Source organism: Leucoraja erinacea, chromosome 4, assembly GCF_028641065.1.
Source record: "Leucoraja erinacea ecotype New England chromosome 4, Leri_hhj_1, whole genome shotgun sequence".
NCBI lineage: Eukaryota > Metazoa > Chordata > Chondrichthyes > Rajiformes > Rajidae > Leucoraja > Leucoraja erinaceus.
The window spans coordinates 46,478,186-46,502,153 of NC_073380.1; the positions used below are offsets into that span (position 1 = coordinate 46,478,186).

The 23,968-nt window shown below is 42.5% G+C and overlaps 1 protein-coding gene across 2 annotated transcripts in view; it reads left to right on the plus strand.

The window, feature by feature from the left end:
- Window positions 1–1,643: 1,643 nt before the first annotated feature.
- The window catches only part of adcy8 (adenylate cyclase 8 (brain)), a 120,041-nt gene continuing 97,716 nt past the window's right edge, over window positions 1,644–23,968 (plus strand). The window contains exons 1-2 of one of the 2 annotated variants that reach the window (XM_055634162.1): window positions 1,644–3,113; window positions 5,271–5,420. In XM_055634162.1, coding sequence (XP_055490137.1) covers window positions 2,256–3,113; window positions 5,271–5,420 — 1,008 coding nt within the window. In that variant the 5' untranslated portion in view covers window positions 1,644–2,255. The remainder of the gene's footprint in view (window positions 3,114–5,270; window positions 5,421–23,968) is intronic. The other variant, XM_055634163.1, reaches the window with a different exon arrangement.

The window sequence follows — 23,968 nt, forward strand, 5'->3', positions numbered from 1 at the left end:
CAAAATTTTGAATTTTTGCGCTGAAAAAATTTGTGGGAGTCGGGGTAAGTGTGAGAGACATGTACCCAATTTTAGAATTCCAAAAGTGAAGTGAAATGAAGGTATCAAGAAGCGAGAACTGAAGGGACAACAGCAGCTAAAGTGCTTGATAAACATTGGCCGTGCAGATATCGGAATTGAAAATGTTGGGAATTATCACGTTTGCTCACTGCATTTCATCAAGTAAGGCATTATTTGTGTTTTTTCTTGATTCCTTTGGTATCTAAAACATCTCAGAAGTGATAAATCTGGCTGTAAATTTTTCTTCAGATGCGTTTTCATTTTGTATGTAAAAACCCACGGGAACCATGGGCGATTTAAAAAAATTACAGACAGATTTATCACTTCTGAAACTTTTTAGATGCCAAAGGAATCAAGAAAAAACACCTTAGTTGATGAAATGCAGCGAGCAAACGGCCAATGTTCGCCAAGTACTCTGTCTGTTGTTGTCCCCTTCAGCTTTCGCTTCTATTTGCCGTAATTTCTCATCACTTTTGGAGTTCTGAAGTAGGCTAAATGTCTCACACGCTTATCCCGATTTCCATAATTATTTACAGGCAAAAATTGACAATTTCAGCGGGTTTTAACGGGCCCGCTACGCTGGAAACAATGGTAAGTGCCTACCTGCAGTTCATCGCGTGTAATCCATTTGGAGTAGCTAGCAACAGTACGGGTCATGGGTCGTGACCCGACTGCTGGTGAAACCTCAACAAGATGCTAATTTCCGAGTATGAAAATGGCCATAACGTTTTTAATACTGAAGATACGAAAGTGAATTAGGTGTCAAATTAAACTTCTTTATATGTTTTATCTGATGGGATAAATTGCAGACTTGATTTTTTTAATCTCAAAATTTTGTAACATTGCTACTGAAACGACACCCATTCCTTCGCTCCAGAGTTACTCCAGTATTTTGTGTGTATCTTCAGTGTAAACCAGCATCTGCAGTTCCCTCCTTCACAACTAGTGTGATGGTTTACGTGGACACGACGGGCCGAAGGGCGATGCTGTATGGCGAAATTAAACTAAACGTTCGCAGTCGCATCGTGTTCTCCCGCTTGCATTCTACACCAAACCAACATCTAGCCTTTAGCATACTTGTTCGCAACTGGATTTAAATGCAAACATGCCAGTCGGAGCCCCGTGTCATGTGCTGGCGGCTACCTCAGGTCGCCTTGTCTCTTCACCACACTCTCTCTCTCTCCCAATGCCATTGTGTCACCTCAGACCCTACTCGGCTTCTCCCGCTGTCTCTACCTATGGGACTCGGGTTCCCCGTTCATCTCATTGCCACTGGATCGCGCTCAGCGCTTACTTTGCATTTCTCGCAGTCTATTCCCGACCGATTTATCCGCTCGTGCGTTGCCTCGGTTATATTTGTTCTGTGTTTTTGACTCCTTGTCCACGTTTCTCTCTCGCCCTCTCTCCTCTCACTCTCTTTCTCTCCAATCTCTTTCTCCCCCCTCTCTCTCTCTCTCTCTCTTTCTCTCTCCCCCCCTCCCCTCTCTCACCCCTCTCTCTCCCCTCTCTCACCCCTCTCTCTTTCTCTCTCTCTCTCCTGTTTCCCCTCTACCTCCAACACCCCTCCCTTGCACATTTGCTGAGAGCAATTGACGTCAGCGCCCCCTCCCCCTCTCCATCGCCAGCGTTTCTCAGTCAGCCTCTGATAATCCATTCTAGACCCGGCACCGATACCTACAGCAAGTACTGATGCCAGCGGTGAGACTCACACGGACCGCTCGGCTGCCTCCGCTCGCTAGCTCGCTGCTCTCAGTCCAGCCGCCCCGCTGGAGCGGTGGCCCGGTTCCATGGCTCCGACCCTCCCCTCCTCTCTCTCCCACCGAAAACTATTTCATCCCGGTCACTTCTGTCAGCGTGCTCACTTAGTGGGATGTCTACCGTTGCGTTTAATCTGACGGGGACCCGGCTTCTCCCGTAATCCGCAGACGGGCGGAGGCGAGAACCGAGGTGAAAGCATCTCCTGTACACGACTGACTGACTCTTCATTGCAGACGGGTCGGAGATATCTGGGCTCCGGGCGGAAAGGATGCGATAGATAGTACGAAGCTCCCGCGAGTATGGTCATTGGATACGAGAATGCAAGCTCTGGGCTCCGGCTAATCTCGCTTGCAAAGACTTCTTGGCTAAACATGGGAGAGGCAAGGACGCTCGAGGTAATTTCATAGCTCGCGTTACGGACGGCGAAATAGTTGACCATGGAATTATCGGAAGTTAGGTGTTCCAGCGCCAGCGACGAACTCTATACGATTAACAAGACTCCGGCGACGAGACCCAAGAGACTGCTTTGGCAAAACGCTGTTCGGCACATCACCGAGCAGAGATTCATTAACGAACAAACCAGCGCCAAAACCATCTCATCCTCGGAGGATTCATGGAGCCCCAACAGAAGGAAGCAATCTGCGGCCAAGACCTCGATCAGCGGACACAACAACGGGAGCACCAAGGTGTTTCCCGAGCGCGCCAGTAACGACTTGGGCTTCCTCCACCTCGACTGTGCCCCCAGTAACTCCGACTTCTTTCTCAACTGGGGCTACACCTACCGCGGGGTGATATTCCCAACTCTGAAGAACTCCTTCAAGTCCCGGGATCTGGAGCGACTCTACCAGCGCTACTTCTTGGGCCAGAGGCGCAAGTCGGTGGTGGTGATGAATATTTTGGACGTGCTGACCAAGCTGACCGTCCTTATCCTGCACCTGACCCTGGCCTCCACTCCCATGGACTTGGTCAAAGGCGTCTTGCTGGGAATCTTCACCGGCATCGAAGTGGTCATCTGTGCCCTGGTGGTAGTGAAGAAGGACACGACGTCGCACAGTTACCTGCAGTACAGTGGCCTGGTGACCTGGCTTGTCATGGCCACCCAAATCCTCGCCACCGGCCTCGGCCACGGACTCTTGGGGGATGGCATAGGTTACGTCCTGTTTACGCTCTTTGCCACTTATAGCATGCTACCTCTGCCCTTGATCTGGGCCATCCTGGCCGGCCTCCTGACCTCCACCCTCAACGTTGTGGTACAGTTGCTCATTCCCCGGGCCGTAGTCCCAACCACAAACCAGGTAGCCACGACAATCTTATATTTTTCCGGGCAGCATGTGAACCAACTCGTACAATGCCACACCGCCGAATCCAGCAGGGCGATCTGTAATTTCTATGTAGAATAAATATAGTCAAAATATTTTATTGTCATGCTTATCCAAATCAATTCACACTCTCCCCCGTTGACGTGGTTTTGTTTATCTTTTTTTATATAAAGTGAGATGTTTACCCAGCTGTGCCTGGAATTAACTGGAAACTGCCTTTAGATTTATAATCTCTCATCTTTCCTCACATACAGTCAACAATCTTTGTCTTCATCTATGCCTGATCCGCTTCTGGGATCTGACTCGTGTATCCGTGGGTCACAAGTGTCGCGTTGTGCGAGACTTGTTGGAAAAGGTTCTCTCTCCTGGGGTCATCGAATGGAATTTCATTCCGGTCCGATGGATGGGAGAGCACTAGCCGTTGGCAACCTATCGTTCCAGTGGCCGTGCCTCTCACACATGTTGATATAAGCAACGTGCATAAAGTATGTTTTTGTTTTTATTTAATCGCCGGTTTTGCGCAGTGGGCACTTTGCACTGCGGTGGCGCAGTCCGTCTCACTTCTGGACTGGAAGTTGTCGAGATAGTGGTCCCAGATATCCCAAAGTTGCTCAGTTACTAGACAGTGTATTGCTGACAGACTCCTTTGTTGTCAAAAGATAAGCGTTTATTTTGCTCACCGCACCGTTACTTTAAGGAGAGTAGAAAAAAAGCATTTCTTGAAAGCCAGTGCCCAGCGTTTGGGGCTCCCAAGCCTTTAGTTTTCATTATCACTCGGAAAGCGCTGGGAGCGCAGCTCCCTCTAGCGTCTGGGCTCGCGTTTCAAGACTGTCTTTCCGAACACGATAACCGAAAAAAACTTGCCAGGGGCACCCGTAATTATTGTTGTCATTGCAAAGGATTGGATTTGATTGTGATTTCCCCCAAAACAAACCAACGTCATTTATTTCCAACCAGCCAAGATGCCCATAACACAATAGACACACATCGTGTCGGTAAAGTTTTCCTTCACATGAACTCCGCAATAGGGTCCAAGATTTGAAGTTCTTCTGTATTTGCATTATTTCGCAGTTATTCCTCTCGTTTTGAGTGATCGTGCGTTTTGGAGAAGGGCCGCTTGTAATGAAAGCTTGGCAGGAACATCATTAACAACAGCAAATCCTTAACATCAACCAAAGATAGACACAAACTGCTGGAGTAATTCAGCGGGGCAGGCAGCATGTCTGGGGAGAAGGCATGGGTGACGTTTCGGGTCGAGACCCTTCTTCAGACTGAAACGCACGAGGAAAGAGAAACGATAAATATAGACGATGATGCAGAGAGATACAGAACAATGAATGAAATATATGCAATAAAGTAATGATGATAAAGAAACCAGGCCATTGATAGCTGTTTGCTGGGTGAGAACGAGAAGCTAATGCAACTTGGGTGGGGGAGGGATGGAGAGAGAGGGAATGCCGGGGTTACTTGAAGTTAGGGTAATCAATAATCATACAACTAAGCTGCCCAAGCGAAACATGAAAAACATTAACCAGCTGTTTTAATTACCTTAGTAATTTAAGTCTGTCAACTGCTCAACATGTTGCTACAGTTAACCCTCACTTTCAATATGAATAGAATAAATATTGATGGTTCAGTTGTACTTTATTGCCACATGTACCGAGGTACAGTGAAATTCAGATTCAGATTCAGATTCAATTTAGAAATCATGTTTCTAAAACGGGTTCTGATTAAACTGTTCTATTTAAATAATTGCAATATATTTGAAAAAAAATGTGAATGTCTGCTATTTAATGGAGGTATTATCTAATAAGGCTCGTTAAGAAGATTTATATTGAGCACCTGATTGTTCTGATAAAGCGTTTTACAGATAAGAGATTATCGTGGCGTTTCCCTTTAAAGACATTGACTAAGATAGTTCTAGCAAGTTAACGGCCTATAATAGCAATGGGGATCGATAGTCGTCTCTGTGAAGAGAACAATAATATTGATCGGGCAGGTCATTTTGACATTGCCTCACCTTGAGTTCCTCCAGCACTTTGTGTATTTTACCCTGAACAGGCGATACGACACCGTAGAAAAATGAACTGATTCTGGAGAGGAGAAATGAAGTGTTGGTCTTTACCGTTTCAGATGATAGCCCAGTCGGTATTATTCATGTGCATGAACACGGCAGGGATATTTATCAGTTACCTGGCTGATCGAGCGCAGCGCCAAGCGTTTCTGGAAACCCGGAGATGTATAGAAGCCAGACTCCGACTGGAAACTGAGAACCAGAGACAGGTAAGGATAATTTTTTTTAAGCAAAGGTAGAATTGACTTGAGTATAGCACTGTACAGTAATCCATGTGTAACGATTTTTTAATTATTAAGTTGTAACTGAAAATATAATTAAAAAGATACTTGCTGAGAAAATTATGATCAATTTATATTTAAAACACTGTACTATCAATAACTATTTTTCCTGGAAGGCCTCGTTAACATTGACCAAATAACTATTCAACACATGGAGTGATTGGAGCAAAATGTGGTGCAAATTCAAATTGAAGGATAACAGGACAGTGAGTTAATATATCATGTATCAACATTTACAGCAAAGCTAGGGAAAGGGGAGAGGGGTGGAATAGAAATCCTGTGTGATTAAAGGTAAAATCACATCAGTGAATAAAGAAGGAATAAATGTGATGAGCAGGTAATGGAGACTTTATGTTAACATTAATAAGAATGGATTTAAGATTGCAGTGAGTTGTGTATAAGTCTACTGGTATTTTTTATTATGAAGCACTTGTATGTGAGATTGCCGAGATGGGCAAGGATACAGCAAAGACAATGCCAATTCATTGGGAGATTTTAACTTTCACACAGATTGAGAATTGAAAAACCAGCTCTCGTCAGAATTCAATGATTCAACAACACTTTATTGTCATGTGTATCTAGATACAGTGAAATTCTTTGTTTTTGCATACAATCGGGTAAAATCATACAGCAGACTTCACCTAGGTAGTACACTAAGAGTCACCACTCTTTGTGTTGAGTTTAGGTGTTGCGTTGAGTTTCAAAGGAGTTGAGTTTCTTGACTGTTCAGCTGTGTTAAAGTCAACAAGGAGCAAGCCATGTTGAATTTTAGTAATGGGGGCAAATTTAATTAACAGCATGTTGATGCATGGACATTAGTTTGATATTAAAAAGGGGTAAATGAAAAGCAGTTTACGAAGAGGTTGGCCACTACAATAATGAGACACAGATGAGCTGGGTAAAGCAATCTGTGAAACAAAAGTAAAACAATGGAGCGCCTTTAGGAATGAAGTTAATGTGACATAGAAACAGGCCTCTCCAAAATACAGTGGACAAGTAAAGTTGGAAGAGATAAAGTAAAACTGCAAAGTCGCTCAAAAAGTTAAAAAGTGGCAAAAATTATAAGAAGAGGAGAAACACAAATAGAAACATAGAAACATAGAAAATAGGTGCAGAAGTAGGCCATTCGGCCCTTCAAGCCTGCACCGCCATTCAATATGATCATGGCTTATCATCCAACTCAGTATCCTGCACCTGCCTTCTCTCCATACCCCTTGATCCCTTTAGCCACAAGGGCCACATCTAACTCCCTCTTAAATATAGCCTATGAACTGGCCTCAAACTAGCTTCTGTGGCAGAGAGTTCCAGAGATTCACCACTCTCTGTGTGAGTTTTTTTTTCTCATCTCGTTCCTAAAGGATTTCCCCTTTATCCTTAAACTGTAACCCCTTGTTGTGGACTTCCCCAACATCGGGAACAATCTTCCTGCATCTAGAATGTCCAATCCCTTAAGAATTTTGTAAGTTTCTATAAGATCCCCCCTCAATCTTCTAAATTCTAATGAGTACAAGCCGACCCTATCCAATCTTTCTTCATATGAAAGTCCTGACATCCCAGGAATCAGTCTGGTGAACCTTCTCTGTACTCCCTCTATGGCAAGAATGACTTTCCTCAGATTTGGAGACCAAAACTGTACGCAATACTCCAGGTGTGGTCTCACCAATACCCTGTACAACTGCAGTAGAACCTCCCTGCTCCTATACTCAAATCAGAACAGTAACAGAACAGACAATAAGAGTTAGAAAGCCAGAATATGCAAAGTACTCATAAGATATTACAACATAAGTTCATTTATTGTCACATACACCAATTGGTGTAGTGAAATTCACTGGCCAGGTCAGACATACAATTTAAAAAAAAGCAACAGACTCAGAAAACACATTTTAAGATAAACATCCATCACTGTGACTCCTACACATTTCTCACTGTGATGGAAGGCGAAAATAAAGTTCCAAGTCCTTCCCTTGTTGTTCTCCCTTGGTCAGGGGCCTCGAGCCCCGCATTGACGGAACGGTCTTGAGTCCCGTTGCCGGCGGCGTTCGGGCCCTCCGCGTCGAGGCGATCAGCTCCCGCATCGGGGGGATGTCAGCTCCCCCGCGCGGGCAGTCAAACCTCGCGTCGGGGCTGGACGAACCTTCTGCAGCGTTGGAGCTCCCGACTAGCCTCTCCCGAGACTGCGAGCCCTTGATGGTAAGTCCGCAGGCCGCGGTGGTAGTGATCCCAGGCAAGGGATCTGCTCCGGTGGTAAGTTCGCGCCCTGCGGTGGGGCTCACGACAGTCCGAGACAGGTTCCAGCTCCATTGATGTAGGCCGCAGAGCCCGGAGAATGTGACCCGATACTTGATCACATCTCCGGGAAGGTAAGAACCTGAAAAAAAATGTTTCCCCCGAACGCCACATAAAACAATCACAAGAACATTAAAACAAACTTTAAACAAATGATAAAAATAACAAAAAGGATGAAAAAAATGAACAGACTGCCGGCAGGGCTGCCATCTCCCTCCTCCGGCGCCCCCTGGCAATATCAATGCAAACATCTTTTTTAATAATGTTCAGGAAGAGAGGCTAATCTAGAGAAATGTAAGTACATGGCAACTGAAAGGTATGATATAAATTAAGGCAAGGAAGCAGCAGTGGTTGAAGAGATGCTTAGAGTGGAAAAACAAGGTCTGAAGAGGGTCTCGACCAAAAATGTCACCTTTTCCATTTTTCCAGAGATGGTGGCTGACCCACTGAGCTGCTCCAGCTTTTTGTGTCTTTCTTCAGTTTAAACCAACATCTGCAGTTCCTTCCTACACAACAAGATAACACGTCAATCTAAGCATAACTTTCCAAGGAAACTAAGGTTATACAAGAGAGAACCGATACTGGAATCTTGAGCAGGAAACAAGGTGCTGGAGAAAGTCAGCATGTCAGGCAGCATCTGTGAGAAAGAAAACTCAAACTGTTTAGATATGGGGCAATCATTTGAAGCAGTGTAATTGGGACCAATTTATTATTAGCAAAATAAAACTAAAGAAGGAATAATAAATATCCACCCCAAATGTTTTCCTTTCCCCATTCCAGAGTTTTAAAGGAAGTAGGTGCAGAGACCTTAGTTGGCCTGACTGCAATATTGCAAAATCCTCTTGATTCAGGAAATATTCTTTTAGTCTGGAAAATTATGCATTACTCTGCTGTTTGAGGAAGGTGGAAGAGAATGGAAATAAATAATCATAGGACAGTTAATATGAAATATTTGTGCAAGATACTATTGCATTCCAATTATGTGGCATTCCAAGGGGAATTGGAAAAATATATCACATATAAATTATTGCGACCTAAATTTAAAGTTATGGATCAGTTGGCACAACGTTGATCTGGTTGGAATAGTGGCTGAGAGGCAGGAAACAAAAATAGGCAATAAAGAAGGCATAAGATGTGCCAACTTTGAAGTCCTCTTCTCTCTGAGGGGAGTTTGGTGAGACCCTCACTCGTTGATCCCCCTTTATGGTCACCTTTTCTCCAGCCAACAATGGGTCATTAGGGGCTCCACCCTTCCTTGGTCATCTGCTGTCAGCCCTGCTTTGTTCTGGCTGTTTCTTACCTCCAATTCCATCCCCCCTGCTTGCAGTCTCAAGGCCTGGATAGAGTGGATGTGGAAAGGATGTTTCCAATAGTGGGGGAGTCTAGGACCTAGAATTAAAGTATGTTCCTTTAAGAAGGAAATGAGGAGGAATTTCTTTGGTGGTGAAACTAATAATAATAATGGATGGGATTTATATAGCGCCTTTCTAGATACTTGAGGCGCTTTACATCGCATTATTCATTCACTCCTCAGTCACACTCGGTGGTGGTGAGCTACTTCTGTAGCCAAGCTGCCCTGGGGCAGACTGACGGAAGAGTGGCTGCTAATCTGCGCCTACAGCCCCTCCGACCAACACCAATCACTCACATACATTCACACGCAGGCAAAGGTGAGTGAAGTGTCTTGCCCAAGGACACAACGAAAGTATGCACTCCAAGCGGGATTCGAACCGGCTACCTTCCGGTCGTCAAGCCGAACACTTAGCCCATTGCGCCATCTGTCGCCCACAAATTCATTGCCACAGAAAGCTGTGGAGGCCAAGTAAATGGATATTTTTATGGCAGGGATAAATAGATTCTTGATTAGTACGGATGTCATGGATTATGGGGAGAAGGCAGGAGAATGGAATTAAGAAGAAAAGATCAGCCATGATTGAATGTCGGAGTAGACTTATAACCATATAACCATATAACAATTACAGCACGGAAACAGGCCATCTCGGCCCTACAAGTCCGTGCCGAACAACTTTTTTCCCTTAGTCCCACCTGCCTGCACTCATACAGGAATGCAGGAATAGCAAGATGGATTCAACAGTGGCTGAATGGGAGAAGCCAGAGGGTAATGGTGGATGGTTGTTTATCGGGTTGGAGGCAGGTAACTAGTGGGGTGCCTCAGGGATCTGTGTTGGGTCCTTTGTTGTTTGTCATGTACATCAATGATCTGGATAAGGTGTGGTAAATTGGATTAGTAAGTATGCAGATGATACCAAGATAGGGGGTGTTGTGGATAATGAAGAGGATTTCGACAGTCTACAGAGTGATTTAGGCCATTTGGAAAAATGGGCTGAAAGATGGCAGATGGAGTTTAATGCTGATAAATGTGAGGTGCTACGCCTTGGCAGGACAAATCAAAATAGGACGTACATGGTAAATGGTAGGGAATTGAAGAATACAGTTGAACAGAGGGATCTGGGTATAACCGTGCATAGTTCCTTGAAGGTGGAATCTCATATAGATAGGGTGGTAAAGAAAGCTTTTGGTATGCTAGCCTTTATACATCAGAGCATTGAGTATAGAAGCTGGGATGTAATGTTAAAATTGTACAAGGCATTGGTGAGACCAAATCTGGAGTATGGTGTACAATTTTGGTCGCCCAATTATAGGAAGGATGTCAACAAAATAGAGAGAGTACAGAGGAGATTTACTAGAATGTTGCCTGGGTTTCAACAACTAAGTTACAGAGATAGGTTGAATAAGTTAGGTCTTTATTCTCTGGAGCGCAGAAGGTTAAGAGGGGACTTGATAGAGGTCTTTAAAATGATAAGAGGGATAGACAGAGTTGATGTGGACAAGCTTTTCCCTTTGAGAATAGGGAAGATTCACACAAGAGGACATGACTTCAGAATTAAGGGACAGAAGTTTAGGGGTAATATGAGGGGGAACTTCTTTGCTCAGAGAGTGGTAGTGGTGTGGAATGAGCTTCCAGTGGAAGTGGTGGCGGCAGGTTCGTTGGTATCATTTAAAAATAAATTGGATAGGCATACGGATGAGAAGGGAAGCATTAAACTCCATCTGCCATCTTTCAGCCCATTTTTCCAAATGGCCTAAATCACTCTGTAGACTTTGGAAATCTTCTTCATTATCCACAACACCCCCTACATTGGTATCATCTGCATACTTACTAATCCAATTTACCACCCCTTCATCCAGATAATTGATGTACATGACAAACAACAAAGGACCCAACACAGATCCCTGAGGCACCCCACTAGTCGCCTGCCTCCAACCCGATAAACAGCCATCCACCATTACCCTCTGGCTTCTCCCATTCAGCCACTGTTGAATCCATCTTGCTATTCCGGCATTTATACCCAACAGTTTAACCTTCTTAACCAACCTTCCATGAGGAACCTTGTCAAAGGCCTTACTAAAATCCATATAGACAACATCCACTGCTTTACCCTCGTCAATTTCCCTAGTAACCTCTTCAAAAAATTCAAGAAGATTAGTCAAACATGACCTTCCAGGCACAAATCCATGTTGACTGTTCCTAATCAGACCCTGTTTATCCAGATGCTTATATATATTATCTCTAAGTATCTTTTCCATTAATTTGCCCACCACTGAAGTCAAACTAACAGGTCTATAATTGCTAGGTTTACTCTTAGAACCCTTTTAAAACAATGGAACAACATGCGCAGTACGCCAATCCTCGGGGACTATTCCCGTTTCTAATGACATTTGAAATATTTCTGTCATAGCCCCGGCTATTTCTACACTAACTTCCCTCAATGTTCTGGGGAATATCCTGTCAGGACCTGGAGACTTATCCACTTTTATATTTTTCAAAAGTGTTACTTTGAAACTCATAGTATCCATAGCTACTCGTTTCCCTTACCTCACATAATTCAATATCCTTCTCCTTGGTGAATACCGAAGAAAATAAATTGTTCAATATCTCCCCTATCTCTTTTGGCTCTGCAGATAGCTGCCCACTCTGTCTCTCCAATGGACCAATATTATCCCTCGTTATCCTTTTGCTATTAATATAGCTGTAGAAACCCTTTGGATTTACCTTCACCTTACTTGCCAAAGCAACCTCATATCTTCTTTTAGCTTTTCTAATTTATTTCTTAAGATTCTTTTTACATTCCTTATACTCCTCAAGCACCTCATTTACTTCATGCTGCCTATAATTATTGTAGATCTCCCTCTTTTTCTGAACAAGATGTCCAATTTCCCTTGAAAACCAGGGCTCTTTCCAATTTTTACTGTTTCCTTTCAACCGAACAGGAACTTAAAGATTCTATACTTAAAATTTCCCCTTTAAATATCCTCCATTTCTCTTCTACATCTTTCCCATAAAACAAAATGTCCCAGTTCACTCCTTTTAAATCATCTCGCATCTCATCAAAGTTAGCCTTTCTCCAATCAAAAATCTCAACCCTAGGCCCAGTTCTGACCTTCTCCATAATTATATTGAAACTAATGGTATTGTGATCACTGGACCCAAAGTGCTCCCCAACGCATACCTCCACCACCTGTCCCGTCTCATTTCCTAACAGGAGGTCCAGCACTGCCCCTCGTCTAATAGGTACCTCTATGTATTGCTGCAAAAAACTATCCTGCACACATTTTACAAACTACAAACCATCCAGCCCATTTACAGAATGTGTTTCCCAGTCTATGTGTGGAAAGTTGAAATCTCCCACAATCACTACCTTGTGCTTACTACTAATATCTGCTATCTCCTTACATATTTGCTCTTCCAATTCTCATTCCCCATTTGGCGGTCTATAATACACCCCTATAAGTGTTGCTACACCTTTCCCACTTCTCAGTTCCACCCAAATAGCCTCCCTAGACGAGCCCTCCAATCTATCCTGCCAAAGCACTGCTGTAATATCTTCCCTGACTAGCAATGCAACACCTCCACCTCTTGCCCCTCCAATTCTATCACACCTGAAGCAACGAAATCCTGGAATATTTAGTTTCCAATCACAGCCCTCCTGCAACCATGTTTCACTGATCGCCACAACATCATACTTCCAGGTGTCAATCCAGACTCTAAGCTCATCCACCTTTCTTACAATGCTCATAGCATTAAAATATGCACATTTAAGAAACCCCCCCGTCTCTTCTTCTCTGTTTATTTCCTTTTTTTTCTTTCTCCTCTTGTGTCCGAGTGCTTCCCTTTTCTGCTTCCTGCCTCCCATTCTGTCTACTAGCTTTCTCTATTTGAGTCCCTCGCCCCAACCATTCTAGTTTAAAGTCTCCCCAGTTGCCTTTGCAAATTTCCCCGACAGGATATTGGTTCCCCTCAGGTTCAAGTGCAACCCATCATTTCTGTACAGGTCCCACCTTCCCCAAAAGAAGTCCCAATGATCTAGGAACTTGAATCCCTGCCCTCTGCACCAGTCTTTCAGCCACGCATTTATCTTCCACCTCGTTCCATTCCTACTCTCACTGTCGCGTGGTACAAGCAGTAATCCTGAGATTGTTACCTTTTTGGTCCTTTTCCTTAACTCTCCTCCCAACTTCCTAAATCCTCCCTTTAGGACCTCTTCCCTTTTTTTACCTATGTCATTGGTACCTATATGTACCACGACCTCAGGCTCCTCTCCCTCTGATTTCAGGATATCTTGGATGCGTTGAGACACGTCCGAGACCTTGGCACCAGGGAGGCAGACCACCATCCTGGTCTCCCGACTGCGTCCACAGAAACGCCTATCCGACCCCCTAACAACAGTCCCCAATTACTATTGCCCGCTTCTTTTTTTCCCTACCTTTCGGAGCAACAGGGCTGGTCTCTGTGCTGGAGGCCCGTCCGCTGTCACTACCCCCGGGTAGGCTGTCACCCCCATCCGTACTCAAACATGAGTACTTATTTGCAAGGTGTACCGACATTGGAGTACTCACTCGTTCCTGCCTCTGCCCCTTGCCCTTCCTTAGCGTGACCCACATGTCTCTCTCCCGTGGTCTTGGAGTGACCACCTCCCTATAACTCCCCTCTATGACCTCCTCACTCTCCCTGACCAGACAGAGGTCATCGAGCTGCTGCTCCAGGATCCTAATACGGTCCCTTAGGAGCCCCATCTCTCTGCACCTGGTGCAGATGTGGATGTCTGGAGGGCCATCCGACACCATGACCTCCCACATCTGACATCCAGAACAGTACACTGCTCTGACTGTCATTCTCTCGCCTTACCCTGGATCTGATACCAGTATAATACAATAGAAACTGCTGGGTGAAATCAGCAGGTATCTGACTCACAAACAGCTGCTCCCTCTTGCCCTTTAAACTGCACCTTTATTATATAAACAAAAAGCACTGTACCTTTAGCACACTGTACTCTTAGCTCACTGTACCTTTACTAAAACACCTTACTGTACCCTTGGCTCACTGTACCTTTACTAAAGCACTGTACCTTTAACCAGAAAGCAGAAATGCTAACCTGAGGTTGCACCCAATCAGCTGCTTCCTCTAGTCTGCTTCCGCCTATCAGCGACTTCCACCAGAACCCTCCCTATGGAGTGTGGAACGTTACGGATTTTGGTAAAAGCCCTGACCCTCCTCCACACTCTCCAACGGTCCCGGGCCTCTGTAAAATAAAGCCCCGCGCCCGATTTAAGTACTCACCGCCCTGACCCTCCTCCACACTCTCCAACGGTCCCGGGCCTCTGTAAAATAAAGCCCCGCGCCCGATTTAAGTACTCACCGTCCTGACCCTCCTCCACACTCTCCAACGGTCCTGGGCCTTGATGGGCTGATTGGCCTAATTCTGCTCCTATAGTTTATGAACTTATGAAACGTTACCCATCCTTTTTCTCCAGAGATGCTGCCTGACCCACTGAGTTACTTAGAAACATAGTAAATAGGTGCAGGAGTAGGCCATTCGGCCCTTCGAGCCTGCACCGCCATTCAATATGATCATGGCTGATCATCCAACTCAGTATCCTGTACCTAGCACTTTGTGTCCATTTTAGGCATATGATAAGCTGGCCTTCATCGTTGTTGTTGATTACAAGTATCAGGAATTTATGTTGCAACTTTATAAAACTTTGGTTAGTTCACATTTGGAGTATTGTGCACAGTTCTAGTCACACCATTATAGAATGCATATAGAGCCTTTGGAAAGGGTGAAGAAGAGGTTTTTCAGAATGTTGCCTGGATTAGAGGGTATTCGCTATAAGGAGAGGTTGGATACTTTCATTGATTACCCGGGAACGTCAGAGGTTGAATGCAGACCTGAGAGAAGTATATCAAATTATGAGACACTTGTGGTTTTAAGGTGAGAGGGGTAACGTTTTAAGGAGAAGTGCAGGGCAAGTTTTTTTTTACACAGAGAATGTTGGATGCCTGGAATGTGCTATCAGGGCCATTGGTGGAAGCAATGTGCATTTAAAATGTGAAAGTGCATTTAAAATACTTTTGGATGGGCACATGGAAATGCAGGCATTCTAGGAATATGAATCACGTGCAGGTAGAGGAAATTAGTTTTTCCTGGCATTATTTCCAGCACAGACATTGTGGGCCAAAGGGTCTATTCATGTGCTGTACTCATGTATGTTCCACACCCATTGGCAAAATGTGATTAGCGGGTATTTGAAATAATCTGTTATGCCTACAACTATTCTCCGCTCTATAAAGAGAGCCACATGGATAGGCAGCATTGAAAACACTACAAAGGGAACATTAAATCCTGAACTATTATTAATAGACTAAGCAACTGGGCAAAACAGTGTAGAAAATATTTCAGTAGTGGCAAAAGTGTAGTTATCCACTTTGCATCAAAGAACAATATAACCAGGTACTGAATAAATAGAATAAAAATAGCACTGGATATTCAAAGAGGTATAAGAATATATGAACGGATCATTAAAACATTCAGTCTGAAGAAAGGTCCCAACCCAAAACACCACTTGTCTTTTTCCTCTACAGATGCTGCCTGACTCACTGAGTTCCTCCAGCACTTTGTGGTTTGCTCAGGATTCTAGCATCTGCAATTCCTCGTGTCTCCCTTAAAATAGTTATGCCTTGAAAGTTAGGAATAGGAGATTTAAGCACTGTTAAAGCAGTTGGGTTTCCAGCTTAGAAAGAGCATATTAACCTAGGAGGGGAGCGCAGTCTAGATTTACCAGAATGATATCTGTTTTCTAAAGTTTTAATTATGATAAGCAAATTGTTTCAACTAGGTTTGTATTCCCTGGAGTTAGAGGCTAAAGGTTTGAGGCATAATTTGTTCAAAGTTTTCTGAGATGTTCAAATGAAATGGCTAATTAGATGGAGAGAATTCTGTTGGTTAAAAGTCTATGATTTACATCAGAAATGGATCTTTCAGCAAGGTCTGTAACTTCACAATGATTGTGCCAGAGGGGAATCTGTCAGGGTATGGACATTATTACAATACCCTTTATGACCACATCAACATTGTACTCTCATGGGTAAGTCTGTCAGCATTAAATTTAATAGCAATGCAATTTAATAGATTTGAACCATTCTTATTGATGTTCCTAAAATAAATGGATGTTGCATGTTTTTTTTCAATAAAGCTAATTTAGATAGCGACATAGAACAAAATATTACTAAATACCCAAGGTAAATTAATTTATTTACTAAATGAAAATGTATTTAACCATATAACCATATAACAATTACAGCACGGAAACAGGCCATCTCGGCCCTACAAGTCCGTGCCGAACAATTTTTTTTTTTCCCCTTAGTCCCACCTGCCTGCACTCATACCATAACCCTCCATTCCCTTCTCATACATATGCCTATCTAATTTATTTTTAAATGATACCAATGAACCTGCCTCCACCACTTCCACTGGAAGCTCATTCCACACCGCTACCACTCTCTGAGTAAAGAAGTTCCCCCTCATATTACCCCTAAACTTCTGTCCCTTAATTCTGAAGTCATGTCCTCTTGTTTGAATCCTCCCTATTCTCAAAGGGAAAAGCTTGTCCACATTAACTCTGTCTATCCCTCTCATCATTTTAAAGACCTCTATCAAGTCCCCCCTTAACCTTCTGCGCTCCAGAGAATAAAGGCCTAACTTATTCAACCTATCTCTGTAACTTAGTTGTTGAAACCCAGGCAACATTCTAGTAAATCTCCTCTGTACTCTCTCTATTTTGTTGACATCCTTCCTATAATTGGGTGACCAAAATTGTACACCATACTCCAGATTTGGTCTCACCAATGCCTTGTACAATTTTAACATTACATCCCAGCTTCTATACTCAATGCTCTGATTTATAAAGGCTAGCATACCAAAAGCTTTCTTTACCACCCTATCTATATGAGATTCCACCTTCAAGGAACTATGCACAGTTATACCCAGATCCCTCTGTTCAACTGTATTCTTCAATTCCCTACCATTTACCATGTACGTCCTATTTTGATTTGTCCTGCCAAGGTGTAGCACCTCACATTTATCAGCATTAAACTCCATCTGCCATCTTTCAGCCCATTTTTCCAAATGGCCTAAATCACTCTGTAGACTTTGGAAATCCTCTTCATTATCCACAACACCCCCTATCTTGGTTTGGATTGAATTAGGATTGAATCAAAAAATACAGAAATACAATTACAGAAATACTAATTTCAATCCTATTATTCAGTAGTAGACTAAATTCATGATCTCGTGCAAGTCAAGAGATGTTTAAATTCCATGTACACAATAATAATTGCTCTTTGATTCTCCATGTCTCCATGTCTTTGGACACATACCTACCGTGGTTTCTCAAAAACACTGGGCTGCTATTCGGGTTCTAAAATTTATAAGAACATTTCTTTACGGTCTGTAGTATTTTCCAGAGATTTTAAGCAAATTTTGTCATTCAGAAAATTGTCTGCAAGTTGTCATGCATTTACGACAAGCACCAATTTCCCCTCATATAATTTCCAAGTGTAGTAAACAAAAAGTGATGCAAGGGTTAGATCCACTTTGGTGAAAAAGTTGTCTGGACATGCAGTTCTGTATTGGAAGAGCATTCTTAGATTCATTGCACGATAATTTTGTATCATATGTCATAAAGTCATAAGTGATAGTAGAATTAGGCTATTTGGCCCATCAAGTCTACTCTTCCATTCAGTCATGGCTGATCTATCTCTCCCTCCTAACCCGATTCTCCTGCCTTCTCCCCATATCCTCTGACACCTGTACTAATCAAGAATCTAGCTATCTCTGCCTTAAAAATATCCACTGACTTGGCCTTCACAGCCTTCTGAGGCAACGAATTCCACATATTCACCACTCTCTAACTAAAGAACCATAAGAAGTCACTTGAAATTTATAGTTTATTCTAGGTTTTCAGTCTTTTGAATGCAGGATTGATTTTAAAATATATGCAATCTGTCTAGTTTCACATACCTGGTGTGGAAAATATCTGTAAAATTTGGCTATTCATTGAAACATTTGGAAATATTTAGAGTACAACAATTTTCTTTCTGAATTTGAGGGGTAACCTTTTTACACAGGGCGGTAGGTGTATGGAATGAGCTGCCGGAGGAGATAGTTGAGTCAGCTACCATCGTAATGTTTAAGAAACATTTAGATAGGCATATGGATAGGAAGGCTTAGAGAGATATGGGACAAATGCAGGCAGGTGGGACTAGTCTAAATGGGGCATGTTGGTCAGTGTGGGCAAGTTGGGCCAAAGGGCCTGTATGACTCAATGACTAATTTGGAGATGGATAAATCATGTCACTGTGTGAATACTTCCTGACTTTGACATACACGGGTAGGATGCATAAACAATTAAAGGGTTTTCTTGGTGCCTTCTTCCTATGTAGCTTACTTTCATAGCTTGGCACGACAGGTTCAATAGAGGATTTTGCAATGTAAAATAAACAGAATAACAACAGAATACAATGCTATGACAAAATGTATAGTGTCACAAATATTTATCAGTTGGCCCTTTCTCTTTCAAGGTGTCATTTTGAGCTTTTCAGAACAAAATAACAGGTTTTACAAACTTTCCAAGTTAATGCTGATGGTGGTAAATCAGTATACTGTACATATATATATATATATATAGTTATATTACCTATGAAGAATTACGTTAAAAGTGTGGCAACATTTTATGTCTCGATAATGTAATGGAATCAAGGATATGAGCAAAATAATCTGTGATCATGGCTCTAAAACTGCTTCCCTAAATCTATTTCCTGACGTTCTATATGATGACATTACATGGAATCTGTTTCCCACACCCCTGGAGAAAGCCTATGTGAATGGTTTCTGATAAGCAACATTTAATTATGCTGTGTTTGAAAATTTTCTTTAACATTGTATCCCTGCGCAAGTAATGTTAAGCAGCCTGCAAAAATCTTTTTCTTTGGGCACCTTTTGCAATGCTTTTAAATGACGCAAATAATTCCCTTGCTGAAAAGGTGGCAGGGAAACTGCTTACAGGCTACTGCTGATGCCTGTGGACTCAATAACAAAATATGCTTTACAGCATCGGGAAATTGCTGAACTTGCAATCTATAAATCTGCCACCCAATATTTTGTATTAATCCCGGTACTAAAGGTACCAATATTCAAGGGGAAGATTATTTTAGATTTTGAGGGATAATTGTAACTATATATATTTAATGTTATGTTTTATTTAGGTGTTATATATTATGCAATCTTAGCCATCCATTCCAGCATGAATCTAAAACAGATTATAGTGACAACTGTTCCAGCTGCTACGGTCAGGCAAACGCCTCCGTTGCCATGCTGTGAGAACGGAGAGGTTGAGAAGGAGTTTCTTCCCAGAGGCAATTCGGACTGTAAACGCCTATCTCACCAGGGACTAACTCTACAGAACGTTTTTCCTTCCATTATTTATTATGTAAAAGAATATGTGTGTTATCATTGTGTTTATAATTTGTTTGGTTGTTTTGTTGTTTGTCTTTTGCACAAAAGTCCGCGAGCATTGCCACTTTCATTTCACTGCACATCTCGTATGTGTATGTGACAAATAAATTTGACTTGACTTGACTAAAGAGATATTGATGACAAATTGGAGTATAATTTCAAATTTACTGGTGGTGTAATCTAGGAGGTAATTAATTGGAAGCTCATTTTACTATTTGTTTAATTTTTACTTGCAATGGAACAGAAATATGGACAATGTGCAAATTTAGAATTTTGTATGACTACCCAAGTTACATATTAGTGTTCTAAATGGTGTTGAGTGTTATGGGGAGAAGGCAGGAAAATGTGATTGGGAGGCAGAGATCATCCATGATTGAATGGTGGAGTGGAGTCGATAGGCCGAATGGCCTAATTCCATTCCTATAACCTGTGAACTTGCAAACTTATAATGCACTTTATCACCCAGTTCCCAATTCGCAGTTAGTTTGCTCCTGATATTTTTTATTCAAACTGAAAAATAAATGTCCCATAAATTATCCATGTGTAAATAGGCAGTGTATGGGAGGTTAATGTATGTTTTGAATGAGGGTTTGTGGCTGCAGACTTCAGTGGTACACCACAGGGAAGGTATCTCACTCTTATGCATGGAGGAAAACCAATGTAATTATTGAAGGTGTGTATATGAGTCCAGGGGAAGAGAGACCAGAGGTGACAGAACTGATGGGATTGAGATGTAAGTATGGGGAGATCTTGCTCCCAAGGGTCAGGTCAGCTGGTGTGTCAGACAAAAGGTATGTGGGTGGGTGGGGGTTGGGTTTGAGGTTGATTATGGGTTTAGTTTAGTTTATTGTCATGTGTACCTAGGTACAGTGCAATGCTTTTTGTTGCATGCTGTCCAGTCAGTGGAAAGACTATACATGATGACAATTGAGCCAACCACAGTGCAGGGATACAGGATAAAGGGAATACCCTATAGTGCAAGATAAAGTCCAGTAAAGTCTGATTAGAGATAGTCTTATGGACCTGTCCCACTTAGGCGATTTTTCAGGCGACTGCCGGTGACTGTCATGTTGTCAAGAAAAACTGGCAACTGGAACGGCGACTTTCAGAGTGGAACACACACACACACACATCACTTCTTTCACCAGCCCGTTATGCAGACGTGGGACAGGGCAAGCGGGGGGAGTCCTGTTTGAGTGAAATTCACACGGTGCAAAGCCAAGGTGATACCGCGATGAACAGGAAGGTTGGCGCTGTAATTAAGACGGCTAAAGAACACTGTACAGTAAGTCCTTTAAAAGGGGGGGGGGGAGAGGGGGAGAATGGGGACAGAAGAAATGGAGACAACTTTTAAGAAGCCAGAGATACACGGCTGTGATGCTCGGCGGACATTAACATTACCGGTCGGTTATCCTTGGTTCTGAAACCACTGCATTCGTTTTTTTTTCCCCAATGAGCCAATGAAATTCACCGGTCAGCCTACAACCTACGAAAAACTACGAAAACCTTCAGCCTCCTGGCAACCCACTAGGACCTCCTGGCGACCCACCTTCGGCATGAGAATTCTCGCTAATGTCCATTGCGGCTTCATTCTCGTCATCGCTAATTTTTCAACATGTTGAAAAATTAGCACAACTATAATGAGGCCGTGACTAGTTCCCAGTGTGCGGGAACTCCTCAAGACCATGAAGGCGACTCCCCGGCAACCACCCGTGAACATGTTGCGACCATGTGGCGACTGCATAGCCTCCTGCAGTCGCCTAAAAAGTCATCTAAGTGGGACAGGCACATAAGAATCTCCAGTGAGGGGAGAGATGGTAGCTCAGGGTCGCTCTCCAGTTGGTGTTAGGATGGATCAGTTGCCTGATGAAATTGGGAAGAAACTGTCCCTGAAGTGACCAGTAGCAGCAAGCAAGAGATCAATGGAAAACTCAGGAGACAGATAGTGGCGTCTTGGGAGGCAATTGAAGGATTGTTGGGCGGAGTCAGATGCAATCATCTGTGAAGTTTAAGCAAGATTGTGCGGGAATATTTGAGAAAATGTTTGGAGATCCAATGGAGGGAGATTAGGGAAGAGTTGATTGAGGGTGTGGGGGTAGAGACCAAGAGATATTTTGGGACCAGTTGAGCAAAGAATTTAAGATGGAGAATGGAGGTTATTCGACAGTGTGAGTTGAGAGATTGTGAACATTTGGACAAGGGATTGGTTGAAGTGCAGAGAGGATGTAACTGGAAGGGACTGGTTGCAGATGGAATTTTTCAGTTAAAACCAAACTTCACAACTGAGACATAAAAATTCTCCTTGGTGATTGACTTTTCAAAAAAGAAATTAAATCTCATGGTGCAGTAATGCATTTCTCTACGCAATCAAATATCTAAACCATGATGTATTCCAGGTAGGATTAAGGTGTGGATGAAAAATTTATAACACTTTTCTAAAGTTGATATTTACAAATCCAAATGAATGAAAAAAGATATAAGCTTGTCGCCGGTAGTCATTAACATTTGGCAGATCTGTAATTTGTGAAGGTCAAATAAAAGGGAATCTGTTATATTTTGAGACTGAGGAAATAAATTCATGGCAGGTGCTTGCATATCCTTCTTTCTAATCACACCAGATGTAGATGCATCTCATAAAGTACATCAGTACTGTTATCAGAGTTAATGAGGCATTCTGCTGAATCTATTTCGACCAATTAAAATTGCAACAAAATGTAAGGATCTGAATTCGACATATATTATTGGAGGTAAAACTTTGCTTTGCTTCGCAATTAATCTATAATGCAAGAAGAATTATTTAGCTGAGATTCAATCAATACTGTCTTCACTTTGAAATGCAAATCTGATGTGCATATTGGTGTGTGAAGAACTTTATTTATGAATACTACAGATCAGTAGCAAATCCATTCATTTTGGTTTCTAGCTCATTACATTGCCTGTCAGCATTTGTGTGAGGTCACATCTGTTGTTAAAATTGGACAAAGTCAGCATGGATTTATGAAAGGTAAATCATGTCTGACGAATCTTATAGAATTTTTCGAGGATGTAATTAGTAGAGTGGATAAGGGAGAACCAGTGGATGTATTATATCTGGACTTTCAGAAGGCTTTCCACAAGGTCTCACATAAGAGATTAATATACAAATTTAAAGCACACGGTATCAAGTCAAGTCAAGTTTATTCGGGGTTCAGTATTGATGTGGATAGAGAACTGGCTGGCTGACAGGAAGCAAAGAGTAGGAGTAAACGGGTGCTTTTCAGAATGGCAGGCAGTGACTAGTGGGGTACCGCAAGTCTCAGTGCTGGGACCCCAGCTATTTACAATATATATTAATGATTTGGACGAGGGAATTTAATGCAACATCTCCAAGGTTGCGGATGACACAAAGCTGGGGGCAGTGTTAACTGTGAGGAGGATGCTAGGAGACTTGGATAGGTTGGGTTTAGTAGGCAAATGCATGGCACATGCAGTATAATGTGGATAAATAGTAAGATTAAACGAGAACTTACCAGTTTGAAGTTTGATCGTTATTTTATGAGGAGTAACGTTGAGGGATTACGTGAAGAACCCCGCCAGGACGCATGCGTGTCATTCTTCAAAGCAGCGGTGTGAAATCACAGATAACTGTAATGACTAAACATAGTAAGATTAGAGAAGAGATACCAGTTGAGTATATAATCAAGGGTGGGAGCGGAGGGCACGTAATCCCTCAACGTTACTCCTAATAAAATAACGATCAAACTTCAAACTGGTAAATTCTCGTTTAATCTTACTATTTTACTTTGGAGTCACGTGAGTGACTACGTGAAGATTTTAAAGCTCTGTGATTTCTTGCCGTGGAAACGGGTCCATGCATCACATCTGCCTTGATTATGAGGAGAATAGTGTTAACATCATTAGACATCAATGCGATATTGAAAACCCAATGATAAATATATTAACACCAAATTATAGCCCCTATTTATGGGGTAAATTATATTACAGAACTTAAAATTGTTTCTGCAAATGTTCCAGGTTCAATGACTGGTTTGTTATAAAATCGTTGGAGAGTTTTCTCCGTTGACCATCCTGCTGTCTTGAGGATTTGGTCCATAGGAATATCCAACTTCATAGCTGCCGATGTAGCTGCAGCCCTAGTGGAGTGAGATTTAAAAATGCTAGTGTCTACTCCAGCCTTTATTAGGACCTGTTTTAGCCATCTAGAGATGGTCTGGACTGTCACTGTTTTGAGTGGCTGTTTGTAGCTGATTATTGTAGCTGACATTTCTTTCCCTCTGATGATCTTAGTATACTCCATATATAATAGTAAGTGAGTTA